General features: G+C 42.1%; 3 protein-coding genes across 6 annotated transcripts; 1 reads left to right on the top strand and 2 right to left on the bottom strand.

The window, feature by feature from the left end:
- Window positions 1-341: 341 nt before the first annotated feature.
- LOC307269754 (cyclin-Y-like protein 1) lies at window positions 342-5,984 on the bottom strand. Its single transcript, XM_080052782.1, has 10 exons — window positions 5,059-5,984; window positions 4,887-4,961; window positions 4,754-4,788; window positions 4,522-4,625; window positions 3,795-3,830; window positions 2,359-2,410; window positions 2,155-2,274; window positions 1,644-1,810; window positions 1,378-1,540; window positions 342-1,287 (listed from the first exon to the last, which is right to left on the bottom strand). The coding sequence occupies exons 1-10, from the start codon at window positions 5,216-5,218 to the stop codon at window positions 1,171-1,173; spliced, it is 1,029 nt and encodes a 342-aa protein (XP_079908908.1). The 5' UTR covers window positions 5,219-5,984; the 3' UTR covers window positions 342-1,170.
- Window positions 5,985-7,012: 1,028 nt separating this feature from the next.
- On the top strand, window positions 7,013-8,213 carry mettl21a (methyltransferase 21A, HSPA lysine; the record flags this gene model as incomplete). Its single annotated transcript, XM_080052863.1, has 3 exons — window positions 7,013-7,189; window positions 7,273-7,384; window positions 7,807-8,213. The coding sequence occupies exons 1-3, from the start codon at window positions 7,043-7,045 to the stop codon at window positions 8,211-8,213; spliced, it is 666 nt and encodes a 221-aa protein (XP_079908989.1). The 5' UTR covers window positions 7,013-7,042.
- A 1,774-nt stretch (window positions 8,214-9,987) lies between these two features.
- Window positions 9,988-14,629, bottom strand: LOC307269811 (cyclic AMP-responsive element-binding protein 1-like). Of its 4 annotated transcripts, none has more exons than XM_080052862.1 (8): window positions 14,525-14,629; window positions 13,451-13,535; window positions 13,234-13,365; window positions 12,544-12,644; window positions 12,242-12,381; window positions 11,658-11,828; window positions 10,965-11,112; window positions 9,988-10,144 (listed from the first exon to the last, which is right to left on the bottom strand). In XM_080052862.1, exons 2-8 carry the CDS (start codon window positions 13,526-13,528, stop codon window positions 10,000-10,002), a joined length of 915 nt encoding a protein of 304 aa, XP_079908988.1. In that variant the 5' UTR covers window positions 13,529-13,535; window positions 14,525-14,629; the 3' UTR covers window positions 9,988-9,999. The 4 variants fall into 4 exon arrangements, with proteins under 4 accessions (XP_079908988.1, XP_079908985.1, XP_079908986.1 ...); XM_080052859.1 differs by having other exon boundaries at window positions 12,544-12,659; XM_080052860.1 differs by having other exon boundaries at window positions 12,544-12,659; window positions 14,349-14,565.
- Between the last annotated feature and the right edge of the window lie 4,395 nt (window positions 14,630-19,024).

The following is a 19,024-nucleotide window of genomic DNA, read 5'->3' on the forward strand; positions in this document are numbered from 1 at the left end:
CAGAGGACATTTAGTTTAGCCACTTATTACCACTATTTTACTACTATCGTTACTACAGCTCGTGTTGCGAGCGCCATCCTGTGGTGTCCCGAGGCAATTGCACGGCAGGATATTTTAGGCTTTATAAATCCCTTATTATCAACACTGTTTAATCAGCGGCGACGCATTAAAGTGGACAGAATGTAAACAGTTCCATACATCAGGGGTTAATCCACACCTATGAAATGTTCTCCAGCCAATCAGAATAGAGTATTCACACAGACAATGTTATACACATAATTATTTTACTTTTATGTCATTTATGGGCCACAGTTGCTTCTTTAGTATAAAAGGTACACAGTAATACTAGCTGTTAAATTCACCTAAATTGTGTAATCTTAGCTACATAGGCCTATGTGATTCTTGACCATTTTGAAAGCTCTGTTATCACATTGGACTACATATCACACAACACACAAGGTGACCCTTCTAAGAAAAAGAAGCAGGATTGCTTAGATGCAGTCCTATATCATGGTAAAATGATTCAGACAAAAACCACTACGACACATGTTCCCGCCTAAGCAGCCTCAACTTCAAACAGCAGCAACTGTAATTTATTTGAATTAAATAAAAGTCTGGTACATTTCACAGCTATAGGGGCCTACATAGTAAGCAAAACAAAGGCTAGGTCTTAAGTCCATGTGCAGAACTACACCACAGGGTAGTTCAAGACAGTTGGTAATGTGACTAAAGGAGAGGGCTGGTGGAGAGTCAAGGGCCGAAGCCGGACAAACGACTCTCAACAAAGAAAAAGATGATGTCCCCAATCTGTGCGACTTCAGGAAGCATTTTCATGCTGATTCCTTCCATAGTTACACATCCATCGTTGAGGGATAAAAAGTTACAATCTGCAAAATATTTCACCAAATGACCATGCTTTAAAAGGCAAAGAGCTGAAGTTCTTTGTAACGAACACATAGAGACTGGACTCATTAGAATTTTTTTAAGAGACATTGTGTGGTAAACTTCTGGTCTTTTGTTCCTCCCTAAAGTCAACATTCAACATTTTTGCAATGGAACTTTTCAGTTACTGATATTTACGTGATCTACTTTGGAAAATGTCTCTTGGCGAACGTCACTCTAAATCCGTCGCGCCGCCTTGTCGCCAGATCCAAGGTGGCTGTCACAGACTTAGGACAGCACCGCATGGGTGTTCTTGATGCCCACCAGGTTGTCCATACTGACGGACTTCCTCATAGCAGCTTTATTCAGGTCCTTGTACTTGTCCTCGCACAGCCTGGAGATGGCCTGGAGACAAACATTGGGAGTTCAGCGAAAATGATAAGTGAATTGGGACACTTTCACCTGGAGTGTGAATGCAGCCGTGGACACACTCACCTCCAGTTTTTGGGCCCGTTTGTTGCTCAGTGGCTCCAGAGGGAAATTGAGGTTGTTGTCGTCTGCCAGCGAGCGCAGGTCAAAGTAATACTTGGCGTAAACGCTGGCTGGGACGTTGATGTTGAACTGCAGCAACTCTAGGAAGTGACGCTCCATCTCGTTCCTAGCAAACATGGGAGCATGTTTATGTTAAAAAATAAACAGCTCTTATTGGGCTTGAGTTAGGACATAGAACAAGGCTCTCATGGGCGAAATGTCACACTCACATGTCCTCCACTGTCATATCTTTGAGGATCTGGCAGTAGTCCACGTTCCACACGGCCTGGTCATCCCAGACTTTAGAAGCCAGCAGGATGGCACCCAGAACTATTTGCTTCCAGTTACAGGGACAGATGTCCATCTCGGCGTACGTCAACAGCCTTTCCAGGTATACCTAACAGAGCGCGCAACCATCCATTCAAAATCGCCACAGAAATATGAGTGTCTGAGTTAGGCGTGGGCCGGTATCTAGTTTAAAAGTGTGAGGAGGTTGGAAAAAGTCAACCTTTCAAAAGCACAATTATTTTCCGTCATACCATTCTAAGTTATTAGCTATCGCCCACAGGATGTTAACATACAAGTAAATTAATGTTCAAAATAAAACATGTTGTTCATGTTAAATAAAATTGTGTTCAGACTGAAAAAAAAAACAATCATACCGTCATAATATATCATAGCGGCCTGATAGTAGTCTGACTTGTCATTGTAATCATTTTTCCGATGATGTAGTATACTTACCAGTGTGACGATGGCACACTCCGCGGTGAGCTGTGCCGAGCTGAAGAGCGTCCGTATGAAGCGGTAGATGAGTTTGTGTTCTGGGTCCACCACAGAGTAGTCGTCCGGAACCTTCTCTCGCTGTCGGGGGCAGAGAGACACTATCATTGGCCAATCAAGCACAGTCTAGCCAAACAGTAAAATACCAAGGCCCCCTCAACTCACCGTCAGAGGGTGCTTCTTCTCGTCGAATATATCCACCGAGCGGTTTGAATCTCTGCGGGACATTTGACAAGGGTTAGCGATCAATACCTCTCTCTCCAGTCTCAATCTACATCTATCTATCTATCTATCTATCTATCTATCTATCTATCTATCTACATTCAAGTATAACTATCTAACATATATATATATATATATATCGACAAGTCTATCTATCTCATTTGTGTTTGCCCAACACTGACTGAATTTTGGCCACCAACAAAATGCTATGTTTAATTAAAGCCACTACGAGTAAGATGGCACGTTGGCGTCCCCTTTGGACAAAAGCGGTAGTATTTTTACGACGCCCGCTGTCGCAAAGCTGTTTTCTTGCGCGTGCCAGGCGCGCGAGTGTGAACTGAGAAGGGCGCAATATAGTGCATGTCCGTGTGTTGAAAGTGTGAGGACTCTTTTCGGCTCCGTGAGAGTGGTTTTGACACTGCATCAACTAATGCCAGTCACTGCCACACACACCTGATTGCAATGAGTTGATTCAGCAGTGTCACCTAACTACTCTCTCTCACGGAGCTGAAAGACGTGTCCTCACCATAGATAGTAAGGTCCTCACAGAAAGCGAATGAACGAGAGACGGCAGTTAGTATGGATCACGATGAGGTAATGTGTTTGTGTTGTTGATGTAAATAATGACTATTTCAGATAATGGTTATCTGATGATGGTGAAGCAAAGCAGACTTTGTGTTAGTACCAACCGCTCATTCATTTAGGAGTAAACACTGCAGTCTAGTTTCGCTCTCGTGAAATTGTATACACGTTGCTTGGCAACGCCCTCATCCCGTCCGTAGCCATATCACTCTCCCTTTTAGCTTTTCTTAATTTTTCATTTTTTTCTTTGATGGTTCAGCCCCGTTATCAGTCATTATGACGACAAATAACTGTATCAAACTAGTCTCCCGCACCCCTTCCCTCACCTGGAGGGATAGGCTTCTCAAATCACGTTGCTGCGCCACACTGAAATCTGCGACCAATATGGATATGTGTCCATAGAGCCTGAACGAGCGAACCGAAAATCAGACTGGGTGTGCGACCAGACCAAAAGCAGTAATACAAACTATTTAAAAACGTCTTTCTTTGCACTGATGGTCTCGTTTGCTGTTAAAGGTAATTTATGATTATCAGAGGAAACATGAGGCTGTTTAAAAGATATTTAAATGTTACTCGTAGCCGCTTTAAGGAGTGTTTTCTCCCTAAGTAACTGTCTGACTCACTATCATCACTACCAGACGTTTGCTCTTATACCTTTATCATAACAGTATGATAAGCCCTACAACAACTATTCAATTATGACTTTGTTTCAATACTAGTGCCGGGCATAAGGATAACAGTGGGGCAACACCTACAGGGTGTGACATCGAAAGGACAACATTTTAAACGTCTCCTACCTGTTCTTTATGTGGTAGTATATGGCCAATGAGACGCTGTAACAGAGAGAAAGCGACAAGGGAAGAAAAACAGTGAAGAACTGGATGTGAGTGTAATCTCTTTGCAAACAACAAGCTCCTAGTATCTGCACGTCATGTCCTCCTCAACATATCTGCAGCTGTACCGACTGACATGTAGGTCACGCCTGCCGCGACTCATTCTGAAGGATATCTCGAGGATCCCCTTTGTGTGCAGTTGCAGAAAAATATCGCAACATTTGGCACGCAGCCGATTCATTTAAAAAGATGCGAGTCAGCTATTTTGGAGAATGCTTGTTTTCAAAATCACCGTTTGCCTAAAATCAGTGAATATACGTTCAAACACAGCCTAGGTTCTGTAAACGGTTATGTAAACAGAGGGTATGTAAACGAAGGGGGGGGTCCAACGTAGCTAGCAACATGCCTGTTTACAGAGCCTAGGCTGCGTATAAACTCTGGATATTTTTAGTAGCGGAGCGGGAGGAGATATTCAATGATTTTTGGGGAAAAAAGTGATTTGTCAACAAGCTTTCTACAGAATGACTGACTCCCATCTTTAAATGAACAAGATCTTTCTGAGTGGTGAAGGAAGAACAAACAGCTCAACTCTTTCCCCTCGTCACATGACAGTCGCCTGCCTGCTGGAAGGGACAACAAACGAACTGTTCCCGCGGAGACGTGCAAAGGACTGAGGTGGGGTCACTCTTACCATTTAATTGTGCTCTTGAGGTTGGGTTGGCTCACTGTGCTGTCGTCCAGGAATATCGTAGAGCAGGAGCTGTACTTTTTCGTCAGGACCCCCGGGGACATGTGCTGGAGAAAAGATGATAATAATGATGATGATGTACACGATTGTGGAGATACCAGTTTACATCAAGGACACGTTCCAAACCCAAACCCTCCATTAAACACTTTGTGATTGGTGGTGGCATGGCACTTACATGATTCATGTAGTTGCTTTTCCTTTTCTCACGCACTGAAAATTGGCAGAAAAATGTCACACATTTTTTTGGGAGAATATTTAAGAACAAAATCGGTCGATGTCATAATATCTAACTGAGAAATACAACCGACCGTCTGTCTGCGACTTGTTGAGGAAGAGGGTGCTGGCTCTTGGGTTGTCCGACGGGTTAGTCTCTTGGGCCAGTTCTGCAAGATACAAGTGTAAACAGTTTATTTTGAAGCGTTTCACCATACGAGGAGCATACTGGTTCTATGTCTTGCGATATCAGGGTCCGTCACCCACCGTCTGGGAGCTCCCTGTCGCTGATGTGCTGCAGGTAGGTGCCTGTGTCCTCGCTCACGTCCTCGGTGGTGGTGACTGGACACTCCTCCAGCTCCACCTCCCTCCGGTGCAGCTTAGGGCTCTCCCCGGGGGAGATGCAGCAAGACACCGAGCCTCCCATGGTTGACCTGCAAGAGTCCTGCTAACAGCCGCCAGCACCGCTTCCCATACAACTTCAGAAAAGGGGGAGGGATCACCTGCTAGTTCCAAGTGACAACACTAGGGCTGCAGGGCCGTGTGCAACTTAAGCAAAAAGTTTAATCTAAATCTTTGAATGTGGCAGCTACTCAAATGTAACACCAAAGTAAATCTCTACTTGACATATAGATAAAACCTTCATTTAAGTCTTTTTTTTTAATGATCTTAGTTTAGTCTGTTCTATCAGGCACCAGAATGTAGCCTGTGTGATAGGCTACAAGGTGAGAAATCACCCTTTAAATCAGAATGGGATGTGTGTCCTGAGAGCCAACCGGGTATCTGCAGGACAGCTGACATATTCAGGGCGTGTGCGTAGCTACAGCAGCACTGGCGCACTTGTAGAAGAATTACATGCGTGGTGGGGTAGAAATGACTACAATATCAAGTCATTTTACGGCATAAAAAAGCGAGCAGTAGCCTACAATGTCACTAGCTCCTATGTCACCCCTCCATGGCTAGCTCCTCCGCACCTCAATCCATTCCTGGCTCCTTCAGAAGCGGCATGGATCAATCCATTTCCACTGCGGGTTGGAAGTAAATCTCAGTCACAATAAAAAAGGGCCCTTTGTTATAACACACCGAGGTACGAATTCAGCAAACTAGAAACGGCTTTAAAAACAGCTAAGGAAGCGAAAAGGTGACGGGTATTGGCATTTTTAAAAGATAGCCAACGTTAGATCTCATCCTTCCCGTCGTGTTTGCAGAAGACACGTCTTGGACGTCAAATCAACCGAGAAGAGAATTGGAATTCAGGGTTGACTTCCGCTGCAGCCTTTCAGAGTAAAACTAATCACGCAGTAGAACGGGTGATTTAAGGAAAATGGGGTTAAGTTAACATTTTACAGGCTTTCTTCACTTTTTAACCGTTACATTTAAGACATATGATATTGATGTGATATAAATATAATGTAAGGCCTATTTCACAACCCTAAAGGCACACAGGGTGAAAAACTAAAGGAAAATTATTTTCCCCAGTTAATTTGCAGTGAATGTATTCACAAATGGTTCTATGTTGGTTTTGTAGTTGTGGTGGAGTGTGGTCAATACACATTTCCCCCACAACAGAACTGATTGTAAAGCAAATATAAAGTAACGTTAACTTCATAATCCAAATAATTTTTAATACAATTCTGAATTTAATATTTTTTGGACATTTGAAGATGGACTTCCAGTAGATGCTTTTATTTTGGGGGAGGTACGCAAATTAGCCGGAAAGTATGCTACTGCTGTGTATTGTAAATTGACAGACCTAGGGGGCTTCATCCTGCAGGCACCGCCCCCTCCATTATAGCAAAAACACAGCCGTTGAGAAAAACCTATGCGGGCACGCCCATTATAAAAGCACGCTTTCTGATTGGTCTCTTTTAACAAAGCTCTTACATGATTGGCTGAAATTACGTCATTAATGCTCAGAGTGGACTGGGAGTTTTTATTATACAGGGATGCCTGAACGAAGGGCTCAATGTGCTACAATGTAACAAAAACAAACACATATGCCTAGATACATTGTAGCCTAGCAGAAAATGTATTTGATATGTTGTAAAAAATAATAACGAAACGAATTAAAATGTGACAGTATAGGGAGAAAGACTATTTGCTATTTAACTCCAGAAGATGGCAGCATTGACACAGTAATGCACCAGTAAAAGCTTCGTAGAAGAAGAACTGTATGCCTACTGCGCATGTGCATATGGTCACTACAGCTACAACATGACTCCATAATAGTGTAGTTTCTAATTTGCCCGCAATGGCTCTGGTTCCTTATGTAGAAAACCCGTTGCCCGCGCTCTCCAAACTCCACAATTCATCGGCAAGGTTTCACTTCGCAAACCGCGACCTCCAGCTGGCCCAGGACTGGAGGAAGCTAGGGGTGGCTGCAGTCGTGTGGGATGCGGTGAGTTGAAAATATCAATGGCAACCTTACACTCCACCATTCATCTCTACTGTTTTTATTGACGGCTTGTGTGTGTTTTCCAGGCAGTTGTCATGTGCATGTACCTGGAGTTGGGGAAGGTGGATTTAAAGGAGAAGAGGGTCATTGAACTGGGGGCTGGCACTGGATTGGTGGGCATTGTAGCAGCTCTGCTGGGTGAGTGGCATTACTACCCTATTAATATACGACGTGTGAGTGGGGAAAGAAGGTGATATAGTCCCTCCCTGACAACAAATAGCAGAACATGCTTTTAAAGGTGGAGTCAGCCATTCTGGAGATTGCTTGTTGTCAAAATCAGGGAATATCTGCTCACGATCCTCCACTACTGTGTGCTGAAAAGATTACCACCGATAAACTATGGTGGTCCCACATTTGTTGACCAGTTTACAGAGCCTAGGCTGCCTGTGTATTATCTACAGATGTTTTTCTTCCAGCGCACACAGTTTGGACAGGTAACAAGATTGTAAAGAGATATTCCCGGATTTTTACAAAAATAAATTTTTACAACAAAGCTCACATTTTTAAACATACATGAAGAAATATTAATATAGGTGTCATATTATTTTTTTACATGTTAGGTGCCAGAGTGACCATCACTGACCGAGAGCCTGCCTTGGATTTCCTCTCTGCGAATGTGAAAGCGAACCTTCCCCCAGACTGCCAGCTGCAGGGCTCTGTGGTGGTGTCAGAGCTGAGTTGGGGAGAGGGCCTGGAGCGCTACCCAGCCGGGGGCTTTGATCTGGTGCTGGGGGCGGACATCGTTTACCTGGAGGACACCTTCACTCCACTGCTAGACACTCTGGAACACCTGTGCTCCGATGCCAGTGTGGTGTTGCTGGCCTGCAAGATCCGCTACAAGAGAGACACAGACTTCTTAGGCATGCTGAAGGGCCGGTTCACAGTCCAAGAGGTCCACTATGACAAACAAAGGGACATCCATGTATACAAGTCCTGGAAACTAGTGCCTCCTAAAAGGGATTTGTGATTAAAGTATACCAAATGTATAGTGAGTTCTTTAATTGACTGTCTTTTTTTATATATAAATAATTATATACAGTTTTTGTATGAGAAACAAATAAAATAATCAGCAAAGATGATGACCGGAAACACATTTATTAACAGCTGCCAAAAATGTAATATTTGTATAGCTCTAACATAATGCACAGTTTTTTTTACAAGTTGGTGCTGACATTTAGAAATTGTGAATACAAAATTAATGCAAAGCAACATAAAAAAAGCATACTATGTCATGACAATAGATAATACCTAAAAATAATACAATATGGCATTCCATAATGAAAATATCCATGTTGCTGCACATTTTAAACTTTGTTCTGTTTGTTGTGGTTGCACTTTACAAATGCTTTTGCAGAGTGTTTGATTGGTGCAATTATCTAATTCATGATGAGCAACAAAACGCTCATGGATATTTTGTAATTCATCACTGGTTAGCAGTGTTACTTTCACATTGAATCTCAGCGGCACTAGATCTATTTGATAAATCATGTGCTAGGATTGTACATGCAAGGAAAGTGCGCATACCATTCTGTATTGACGTAAACAGAATTTGGAGAGAGCCTCTGCTGATGCCTTAATAGTCCGTGGGCTGCTATATAACATGGTGGGGTTCCTGGTATTTCAGATTAGAAATGTATCAACCTCCAAATGCAGGAATTGTTTTGTTTTTTTCAGTTGTAAAATCTGTTTATAAAGAAAGCAGAAAATACATTTCTTTCATTGCAAAAAAACTAAGGCTCATTGTTTCTTGCTTGTTATTCCAAAAGACTCCAGTAATTAAAAAATAAAATAAAATAAAAAAATGGACCGATAAATCCAATGGTTTAAAACACCACTTTTAATCCCAGACAATGTAGTTTAACCACATTTGTTTATAGAGGGGTACAGTGAGCAGTATGAAAGAAAATCCCATAATATTACCAAATCAAAAACGATGCGCCTTAGTAATATTATTGTGAACATGCAGGGACCCAATAAACCCCATTTAGAGTTCTGTACCCAATAGAGAATGTAACAACAATCTCTTTTCATCATGTACTTCTAAAGCTGCATTCAACATGAAAACCGTTTTACGACCCAACTCACGTTTTTTGTTCATGGCGTTTCAAGGCAAAGTAAATAAAAATAAAATAAAGTAAATGGCATTACGCAAGCAGATTCTCCAATAGATAATAAACCAAAACATAGCTAAAAGATAAAATGTCCATGACACAGCCCATCTCTACAGGTTAAAGCATTAGTAAGTAACAGATGTTAATGCTAGAGCGCGCGTACAATTACAAAGGTAAACCTCTCCAAGTGATGCAAGTGTCTTGGGGAGATTAAAACTGTAAAAAGTTCCTTGGTTTGTTGCAATCAAGCATTTTCTCTCTGCTGCTGGTGATGTGACCCAGTTTAGTCCAGGCACCAGTGACTGGAGTGCTTCCCTTTTGGTGACAGCCATCACTTCACCACAAGGAGTTGAAGTCTCCTCTAAATCCGTGCTTGACATTTGCTCCACCCTTTCATGGGAAACCGATGGGAACAGAATGACGATTTTTTAAATCGATCAAGTGGGAGGGAGTGTGGTGGGTGTTTTTCTATTCCGGGTGAGTCACTTTACCAATTTCTCCAACAGTTTTTAAAAAGAAAGCAAAAGAGTAGAAAAGAGAGAGAGGCACCCAGATGCATGGCTCCGTGCTGAGTCTCTGTACATAGGGACAGTCACGGGCCCCTGGCCAGCCCCCGTCAGGCGATGTTTGGTGAAGGGTTTTCTACTCTGATTTGTGGCAGTACAAGTCTTTAAGGGCTTTGAGTTCCTCAATGAGGGTTTTGTTCTGGTTCTCCAGCACGGCCACGCGGTTCTCCAGACACTTGACGTACTCTTTCTTCTTCCTGCGACACTCGCGGGCTGCCTCCCTGTTTGATGTAAGGACAAGTGTGAGTGTAAAGGTCTATACATATGGGCCTTTTTCCATTCAACCCTTTGTGATGCATTAAATGTTTCTACAAGCAAGCCATTAACGGAATCAGAATCTCTTCATTGTCATTGCACAAAGAACAACAAAATCGAGGTAGAAGCTCTCTAATTGAGAGCAATTTTTTCTATAAAACAAAATAAATTAAGAATAAGTCATAAAGTAAGTCTTACAAAATTATGATACTGCATCATTACCATTGCAAATCATCGAAATGAACACTTGGATACGGCTTATAGAAATGCTTTTTCCAAGCTGAAACGCAATTAACCTCTGAAGGCTGAAGTTGTGTGGTTGAAAATTATTCATAGAAAATCCTCAAATTGTCACACAATTTTGAGTGAATTCCACTTTTTATTTACTTATATAAAATAAAGTTTAAGCAACAAAATGCACTGTATTATATAATTTCCTGACCCAACATTGAAACTCTGCTGAAATGTGTGCCCTACAGGATGGATAGCATGTAATATCAGTGCCTCTATGTGTTTGCACTGCATAAACCTCATATGAAAGTGCATCACTACAGCATCCAGTAGAAAAAGCAGACGGCATTAGTTAACCTTATAACACACACACACACGCACGCGCGCGCACACACACACACACACACACACACACACACACACACACACACACACACACACACACACACACACACACACACACACACACACACACACACACACACACACACACACACACACACACACACACACACACACACACACACACACACACACACACACACACACACACACCTGTTTTTCATAAGCCGGACCTCCCTTTTGCGTGTGACTTCCACTTCCCCCGAGCCAAGTGCAGGCGAAGTGGCCATCACCATCCCAGTGTTGAGGGTGCTGGTGTTGGCCGTGCGGATCTGATAGGCCTGGACATCACCAGAGGCAGCTGCCGAGCAAACACACAAATATTCAAACACATTCACATTTCACACATAAAGTCACATCTTCCTGTTCTGTTCTGATCGGTATGGTTTTAAGCTTCAAACTTTATGGCAAAAATCATTTCAACTTTAGTATTAAGCAGAACACTACAGGGTTCCCTCACATGTTAACCAATACATTTTCAAAACTTTTCCATACAATTTTACCCAAGTTCCATAATCTTATTTAGGTCTGTTTCACAAACATCTGGCTCAACTATGGAACTCTTGCTGCATTTCTCTTGAGCCATGTGTTATATTTGTCATTCAGAAGCCATACATGATCAAACACGCACTGCTACAGAATTTTTGTGGATAAGCAAACAAGCAAGATTTTTAAACAAAAGTTACTCAGGGTCCAGGGAACTATGTATGTTGCATAACGTAACAACAGGAATTTTTATGAACAAGTTTTTAACACTAGCGGAAAGTAGTGTAAATTCAAAACTTTCCCAAAACATTCAGGTATTTCCAAACCATTTCTAGGTCTAGGTAAAAGTGTATTCCCCACCTTGTACGACCACTTGGTTGCTGGGCACCAGTATCTGCTGTCCGTCGCTGGTCTGTGCGTACTGCAGGATGGTGGCCCCTTGCTGGCCTCCTGCGTTGGCCATGGTCAGTGTCTGCAGGCCGTCTGTGCCGTTGTTGGCCAGCTGGATGGCCCCGCCCTGCGTGATGGCAACTGCAGAGGTACATGGTCATGGGTGAGAATGAATATGTTCTCAAACAAACTATACCTCATTCAGACGGTATCCTATCTAGGGACAAGTCATTTGAATAGTCTACTATTGACATGTTCGGTTGGTATTTGAGGCTTGCAAAAGTAAATCAAACTACAATAACCCAAACCCTTTTATTTTTTTTTAAATATACAATTAGGCATAAAAAATTAATTACATGAAAATTGAAAGTTGAATTTTGGCTCAGTTATTATACCCCACATCTGATTATCAATACTTTGTTTTCAACTGCCTCTGAATTGAATTTGCCTCAGCACTGACCCACCATTATTGTACAGAGAAACTGGACCCTAACATGGATACCATGTTTTAACAACATTAAGCTCCCTGTATTGCAGTACAATGAAGTACTTACTGTACTGGCCACTGCTGGTCTGATAGATGGGAGTGGGCATGCTGACTGTAGTGATAGCAGGGGCTGTGTCATCCTCTGATTTCTCCTCTTCAATCCGAGGCACTGCAGGAACGTCTGACGATAAGTCGTTCAGAATCTTCCTGTAGAAGGGAACAATCAGGCAGTAACGTCAGCACACTGGATTTCCATAGTGGAAACAAACTGTGGCAATGATACAAGTGGAATAGCTGTACATCCATGTGCACAGATTGAATACAACTGATAAATTGATGAAGGCATTTATGATCAGATGTCACACAAACCGATAAGAAGGTCGTCTTGACAGGATCTCTCTCCTCTTCTGACAGTCAGTCACGCTGTCTACGGACTCTTGAGAGTCCTCACTCTCCCCAACAGTCGAAATCTGATAAACAAAGTTCTGAAGACTTAATGATAAAAAGTATTTTATCATAATTTACAAGGTTAATTGCAAGTATGTAGCTGTGCAGGTGGAGCAATATGCAATGTATATATATTATCTCCCAAACAGGAAACAGAGTTGCAAGCTTACAGCTCTCACAATAGCCTCGTATCCATTGAGTGGTACAGTTATATTTGGTACGGTACCGTGCTGTACCTATTTTTGTTATCGTTTCCTATGGTACCAAGTGGTCCCAAATGCTGGAGCTATACACTGCAGTCTGTTGTTTAATGTGTGGCGTTCTTCCTCTACATTTAATTTATTGGCCGGCTACATTGTGTCCCGCTGCTATGATGTCATGATAGTTGCAGAGCTATATCTCTTTCACCGTCCGGCATATACCCCGCCTACCAATAATGGGTACTGCCGGCAGGGGAAACGCAAGCCGGGTCTAAAGTTACCGTTCTGCACCAAACCGAACTGTACTGCTCAATGAAAAAGAGGCAAATGTTTTGGCAAAAATAATGATAATATAATACATTGATTATTTGTTATATGCTGTATAAAAAATAAATGTGTTTTATCCTCCCACCTGTACTGTCTGGACTTGTGGGGACTGGATGACAGAGGGCTGGGCAGCTTGGATCACCCCGTGCACTTGTACCGTCTGCCCGTTGGGTAACTGCACTAGGGTGACTGTGGGACTACTGGACGTCACGTGGCCCTACAGAAACACACAATCACAAAATGTCTGTATGCAGAAAGTTGTGAACGGGAGAGTCAGTTTTGCACACTAAGGTGAGATGTACCTGGGCCAGGGTGATGTGATGGGCCTCAGACTCAGTTTCACCACTTTGCTGTGTGTCTGCACCAGCCTCCATGGTCATTTAAAATCTGCAAAAAGTAAGAAACTGCTCATGTGTATGATGTGCATGAGTAGGCCTACAACCATGTTTGATATAGAGCTGTGCAGCACATACAGCGGTCTGCAGAGTGCAGCAGAGGTTGTGCCTCATATACAGTGATTACTGATGTCCTCGAAGAAGGTGTGGCTTAGCTTGACATGCTACATGATATAATTTATTCAACTAGTTATATTGCAGAACAACGACACATTTTGCTGACTAAACCATTACAAATCAGTTGTCAGGTGTAACATTCAAGACGACATAATATGAATAAACTCATTACAAAATATTGCGCTTTATTTTAGCCAGGCTAGCACGTAAGGCTAAAGCTAACGCCTTCTCGTTACTGTTGCCAATTTAAAGTTAGCATGTTGCTGGCTGTAGCATGCTAACCAGCCAATACGAATGCATTAGGACTGTTAGCACCGTTAGCAGCCATTCATTTAACATTTATCAAGGCTCAAATGAAAGATTTCTATACTGTTTTTAAAAGAGCAAATGTCGCATTTATTTATTTTTTTCAATAAGGATGTATGTAGTCCAAATTCATTCGACCATGTTATAACGGTAGTCTGCAGCGTTATGGAGGGAAATGTCTGCATGCATTGTGTGCCAGTTTTGTTTCCAACTCGGACATCTTCACTTTCACCAACGTTTTTCTTTTTCTTTTCAATGTTACCTCAACACAATGTGGACGTGAATTAGCTTTACGTGGCTATTGCTTCTGTAACTTATTTTTCTAGACTGTTTATTAAAAGAAAGAAAGAAAAAAGACTCAAGCCCACTCCCATATTTATACCTATGTCTCAGTTGTGTTGCGAGCCAGCGAGCCTCGCAAAAGACTGACTCATTTTGTGAGCCTCTGCAGCCGCCGCCATGATCTCTTTGTTGGCTTTGTGCGGATATTAGGCGCAAATAACGTGTCTGGCTCAGCCGTCTATCTGTTTAGCAAACATCTGATGCGTTTCCTCTTACCGACACAGACTCGCTTCGTCACTCCCGGGTCTACGGAGCTCCACTTTTATTCAGACCGACACGTAAGAGACCGCGTCAGGCTACACCTCCGTCGCGTCACCGAGAACAACAACACAGAGAGGAGGACGAGAAGAGACGACGACAGCGAGAATCAGCTCCATCGACAGGAGCCGACTGTAGACGGAGAGAGCCGAAAGATAACGAGGGAAAACCACGGAGAAAGCCGAGGTAACTAATCTGAGCATGCGCCGAGTTGTGTAATTATGAATTTATGAACATTTTAATAATATACTTTAAAAACAGGATGTTAAATGACAAGTTGATTATGGGAACTGATCCTATCTACTGATTTATTTGTGTGGATTCTGCCCTTAAAACGATACAAATATGTTTAAGGGCTAGGTCTATTTTAATAGGCTATTTTGTAAATGTTTGATCCTGTTGCAGATCTAGCTGTAAAAAAAAACTCAAACAAAACATGAATAAAAAAAACACACATATTTAGCCTTTATTTTCATATTTATGTGCAACTTAATTTTTGTGTGGAAAAACTGAGACAATCAACTGACTATTGTAGTGTATTATATCATCTGATTCAACATTGTATTTAAATTAAATTGAATTATAGGCTACAATTATAAACCACTTAACCTATAACCTACCCCAGGGCAGCTGTGGCTACTCGTAGTTTACCACCACCGGTATGACTGTGTGTGAACGAATTGAACCAGGAACCCTGTAAAGCGTCTTTGAGTGCCTAGGCAATAAAGCGCTATATAAAACCTATCAATTATTATTATTATTATTATTATATCTTTTAATTTTTTCCATCACTCGTTACTGCAGACTTTTTTTTACTTGAATATGAACAGTCATTTTAACATTGCACAGTCAATTATATGTTTTTTTTACACAAATTAAATCTCAACTTTATTCAGCATGGATACTGGTCCCTTGGTAGTTTATAAGTTTATACGTGAGATGTTAGTTCGGATTTTTATAAATGTTTTAATGAAGCACATTGTTTTTTTTAATGGTTTTGATATGCATATGGCTGTATTGCTGTTGTGGTACACATGGTGGCAGCAAAATCCTTCTTTATTTCAGTCAACACAGACACACACAGACAGTCAACACTGACACCTTCCCATTATGAAATGTTTAGACACATGTTTTATTTCATCCCACCCTGATATGATCAGCAATTTCTGAATCAGTCTTAACTGTGACACTGGCTCTATGCCAACAAACCACACTGTGAGTTTAAGGAGAAACCCATGGACTCTAGCCCTGAATTACTTATTATGTACTATTTACAGCCCTCCAGATTCACATTAGATGTCCCTCTCCTTGGTTGTCAGATCTGGCCGTAAACTGTGCTCATTAACTCTGTCACTTGGTGCGTGAGGACCGGCGCTGCAAGGATTGAAATGGCTTCTAAGCGGTGGCAGCTGGTCAAAATCCTGTGGGGAAAATGAGACTTCAGACCAATTTATGACCATCATCTCAATGTGCGAGGTCATTTCAGAGGTCTCTTAATACACACACGCGCAGACACACAGATGTCAAACATACCCATCTTCACCTATCGGGGTGATTGACTACCCCCACTGGTGCAAACATATTCACTGCTGACCCAACCAATCTCGTGTCCTCTGCCATAAAAACGGGCTTAATAGCATCTGCCAACAAAAGTCTTAAATTTTGCACTTTTCTATTCAAAGTGAAGCCCCAATAATGCACCGTGCGGTCACCTTTATCGTTAAACACCCGTATAGCAAAATAAATTAAATATATGTCACACAAAGCAGCCTCCGTATGTGTTCCCAGAGTCCATGTCAGTGACTTGATTGGACATTGATTTCCCTTAATAAGGACCACCAGCTAATTATGGTTGGCTAAGGCTATCCTAGTAGCCTTAGCCAAACATAATTAGCCTGCATCCCCTAAATGAGAGGAGAGGTTTCATTAGTTATCACCGGGTGTGCTACTTTGCTATGCAAGTGGTGCACATCACACTATCTGCAGTGTTTCCATGAAAACGCCTGTTGTGCATATTTTTGTCCATTTCTCAGGGTCTTGCACAAATAGAATGAGTTAGACACTAATTTCCTTTCTCATGCAATACATACATATATAAATATGAGTATTTTCAACATTTTAATGAAGGCAATACCGGGATAAGCTTTTTTGCATCATTCGCTAAAGTGGCACATGTATTATGTTTGAAATTGTGTTACAGATTATTTCAACGGAGCACAGTTTTGCTATGGCTGCAACTAAATATTATTATATGTATAGTATTATTGTATTCCCAATGAATTGGACTAAAATAATTAAACTGAAAAAGAGCAACCACTGCATTCCCCCATCAGAGCCTGAGGTGATGTCTTCAAATGGCTTGTTTTAACCAAACAGCATTTGACCAATGAAAAAAGGTTACTTCCTTGTTTGGCATATACCTACACATATACCTACACATATACCTACACATATACCTACACATTTCAGAAGCTAGATCCAGTAACTAGTTGTCCTTTTATAACCATACAATCATTTTAATGCTTGCAGATCAATTGTCCGTGGCTCAACTAATCTCGGCAGCTTTGATTTTGGTACTTAAAGGCACTACGAGTAAGATGGCACGTTGGCGTCCCCTTTGGACAAAAGCGGTAGTATTTTTACGACGCCCGCTGTCGCAAATGCTCGTGCCAGGCGCGTGAGCGTGGACTGAGAAGGGCGCAATATAGTGCATGTTCGTGTGTTGAAAGTGTGAGGACTCTTTTCGGCTCCGTGAGAGTGGTTTTGACACTGCATCAACTAATGCCAGTCAGTACCATGGACATATAAAGAAGGTCAGTACACACACCTGCTTGCAATGAGTTGATTCAGCAGCGTCACCTAACTACTCTCTCTCTCACGGAGCTGTGTCCTCACAGAAAGCGAATGAATGAGAGACGGCAGTTAGTAGACTATGGATCACGATGAGGTAATGTGTTTGTGTTGTTGATGTAAATAATGACTATTTCAGATAATGGTTATCTGATGATGGTGAAGCAAAGCAAACTTTGTGTTAGTACCAACCGCTCATTCATTTAGCAGTCTAGTTTCGCTCTCGTGAAATTGTATACACGTTGCTTGGCAACGTCCTCCCGCCCGCCTATCACTCACTCTCCCTTTTCGCTTTTCTTCATTGCATTCTCTTTTTTTTCTTTGATGGTTCAGCCCCGTTATCAGTCATTTATGACGACAAATAACTGTCTCAAACAAGGCTCCCGCTCCCCTTCCCTCACCTGGAGGGATAGGCTTCTCAAATCGCGTTGCAGCGCCACACTGAAATCTGCAACCAATACGGATATGTGACCATAGAGCCTGCACGAGCGAACCGAAAATCGGACTGGGTGTGCGACCAGACCAAAAGCAGTAATAAAAACTATATAAAAACGTCTTTCTTTGCACTGATGGTCTCGTTTGCTGTTAAAGGTAATTTATGATTATCAGAGGAAACATGAGGTTGTTTAAAAGATATTTAAATGTTACTCGTATCCGCTTTAATACTAAAGGAATACTTCACCCATACGGAACCGGCGTTCTATCATTATAAAATAACTATTATAATATAATGAATGAGGTTTTTCTTCCCTCAGTCCTCCCTTAGTCTTCCCTTGGCCCAGCTGTCCTGTTAATCCTAACCCTTACTGTGATGTCACAAGAAGGAAACTGTAGGGTTAGACAGTGAGACCATAAAACACTCTTTCTGCCTTTTCTCAGGCTAAGATGATCCGATTTTTTTTTTTTGCACATTTATACTAAATAGGATCTTCGAGTTCAATACACCTTCATATTCCAACCGGTGAAGTAGGCCTTTAAGACAGAGTGTATATCGTCGTGGGCACCGTACCTGGCAATTCAAGCCAAAATAGTTTTATTCTGGCTGCCCATTCGTGCATGTTGTGGGCATGGAGTGATCTGATTGCAAGGCTTCTCCAGAGCCCTTTGCAGCAGCAGCAGCCACCCTGGCTGTACATCACTGCCCAACACACCCACAAAACGTTGGGGTAAAATGATGCCACGGAACGTCCAAAATGGTGTAGGAGGAGGAGGATAGGAGCTTAATCTTCAGAATATGAAGCAGAGGCCCTGACTCCAATCCATAGCCCCCTCTCCACTCTCTCCTTAAACCCAGCTGTCAAAGCCCCTGGCTTAACACAAGCCTCCGAAAGAAAACCATCGACAGCAAACCCTGTGACTCTTTCCCATTCGCCCAATATTTCTCTGTTTTTGTCTTGTTTCACTGTTTGTCCTTCTTCCCTGTGTGTGTGTGTGTGTGTGTGTGTGTGTGTGTGTGTGTGTGTGTGTGTGTGTGTGTGTGTGTGTGTTTTCATCACACAGTTACATGAACAATCACGACCCTATATCTAAATCATGATCCAACTCTTGCATGTAACAAGCACCCCCCCCCCCCCCCCCCCCCTGTGGCATCAGACATGTCTTCCGCAA

This window comes from Ammodytes marinus, assembly GCF_949987685.1.
Source record: "Ammodytes marinus genome assembly, chromosome: 24".
NCBI lineage: Eukaryota > Metazoa > Chordata > Actinopteri > Uranoscopiformes > Ammodytidae > Ammodytes > Ammodytes marinus.

Bases quoted from the DNA above. Each gene is read 5' to 3' on its own strand.
- LOC307269811 (XM_080052859.1), bottom strand. From the start codon at position 13,528: ATGACCATGGAGGCTGGTGCAGACACACAGCAAAGTGGTGAAACTGAG. The intron at 12,660-13,233 runs GTGGGAGGATAA...TTAAGTCTTCAG, and splicing joins CACAAGTCCAGACAGTACAG to AACTTTGTTTATCAGATTTC. The intron at 10,145-10,964 runs GTGTGTGTGTGT...TACATCAAACAG, and splicing joins GTCCGGCTTATGAAAAACAG to GGAGGCAGCCCGCGAGTGTC.
- LOC307269754 (XM_080052782.1), bottom strand. From the start codon at position 5,218: ATGGGAGGCTCGGTGTCTTGCTGCATCTCCCCCGGGGAGAGCCCTAAG. The intron at 4,626-4,753 runs GTAAGTGCCATG...TCTTTTCTCCAG, and splicing joins AAAGCAACTACATGAATCAT to CACATGTCCCCGGGGGTCCT. The intron at 1,811-2,154 runs GTAAGTATACTA...GCGCTCTGTTAG, and splicing joins AGTGTGCCATCGTCACACTG to GTATACCTGGAAAGGCTGTT.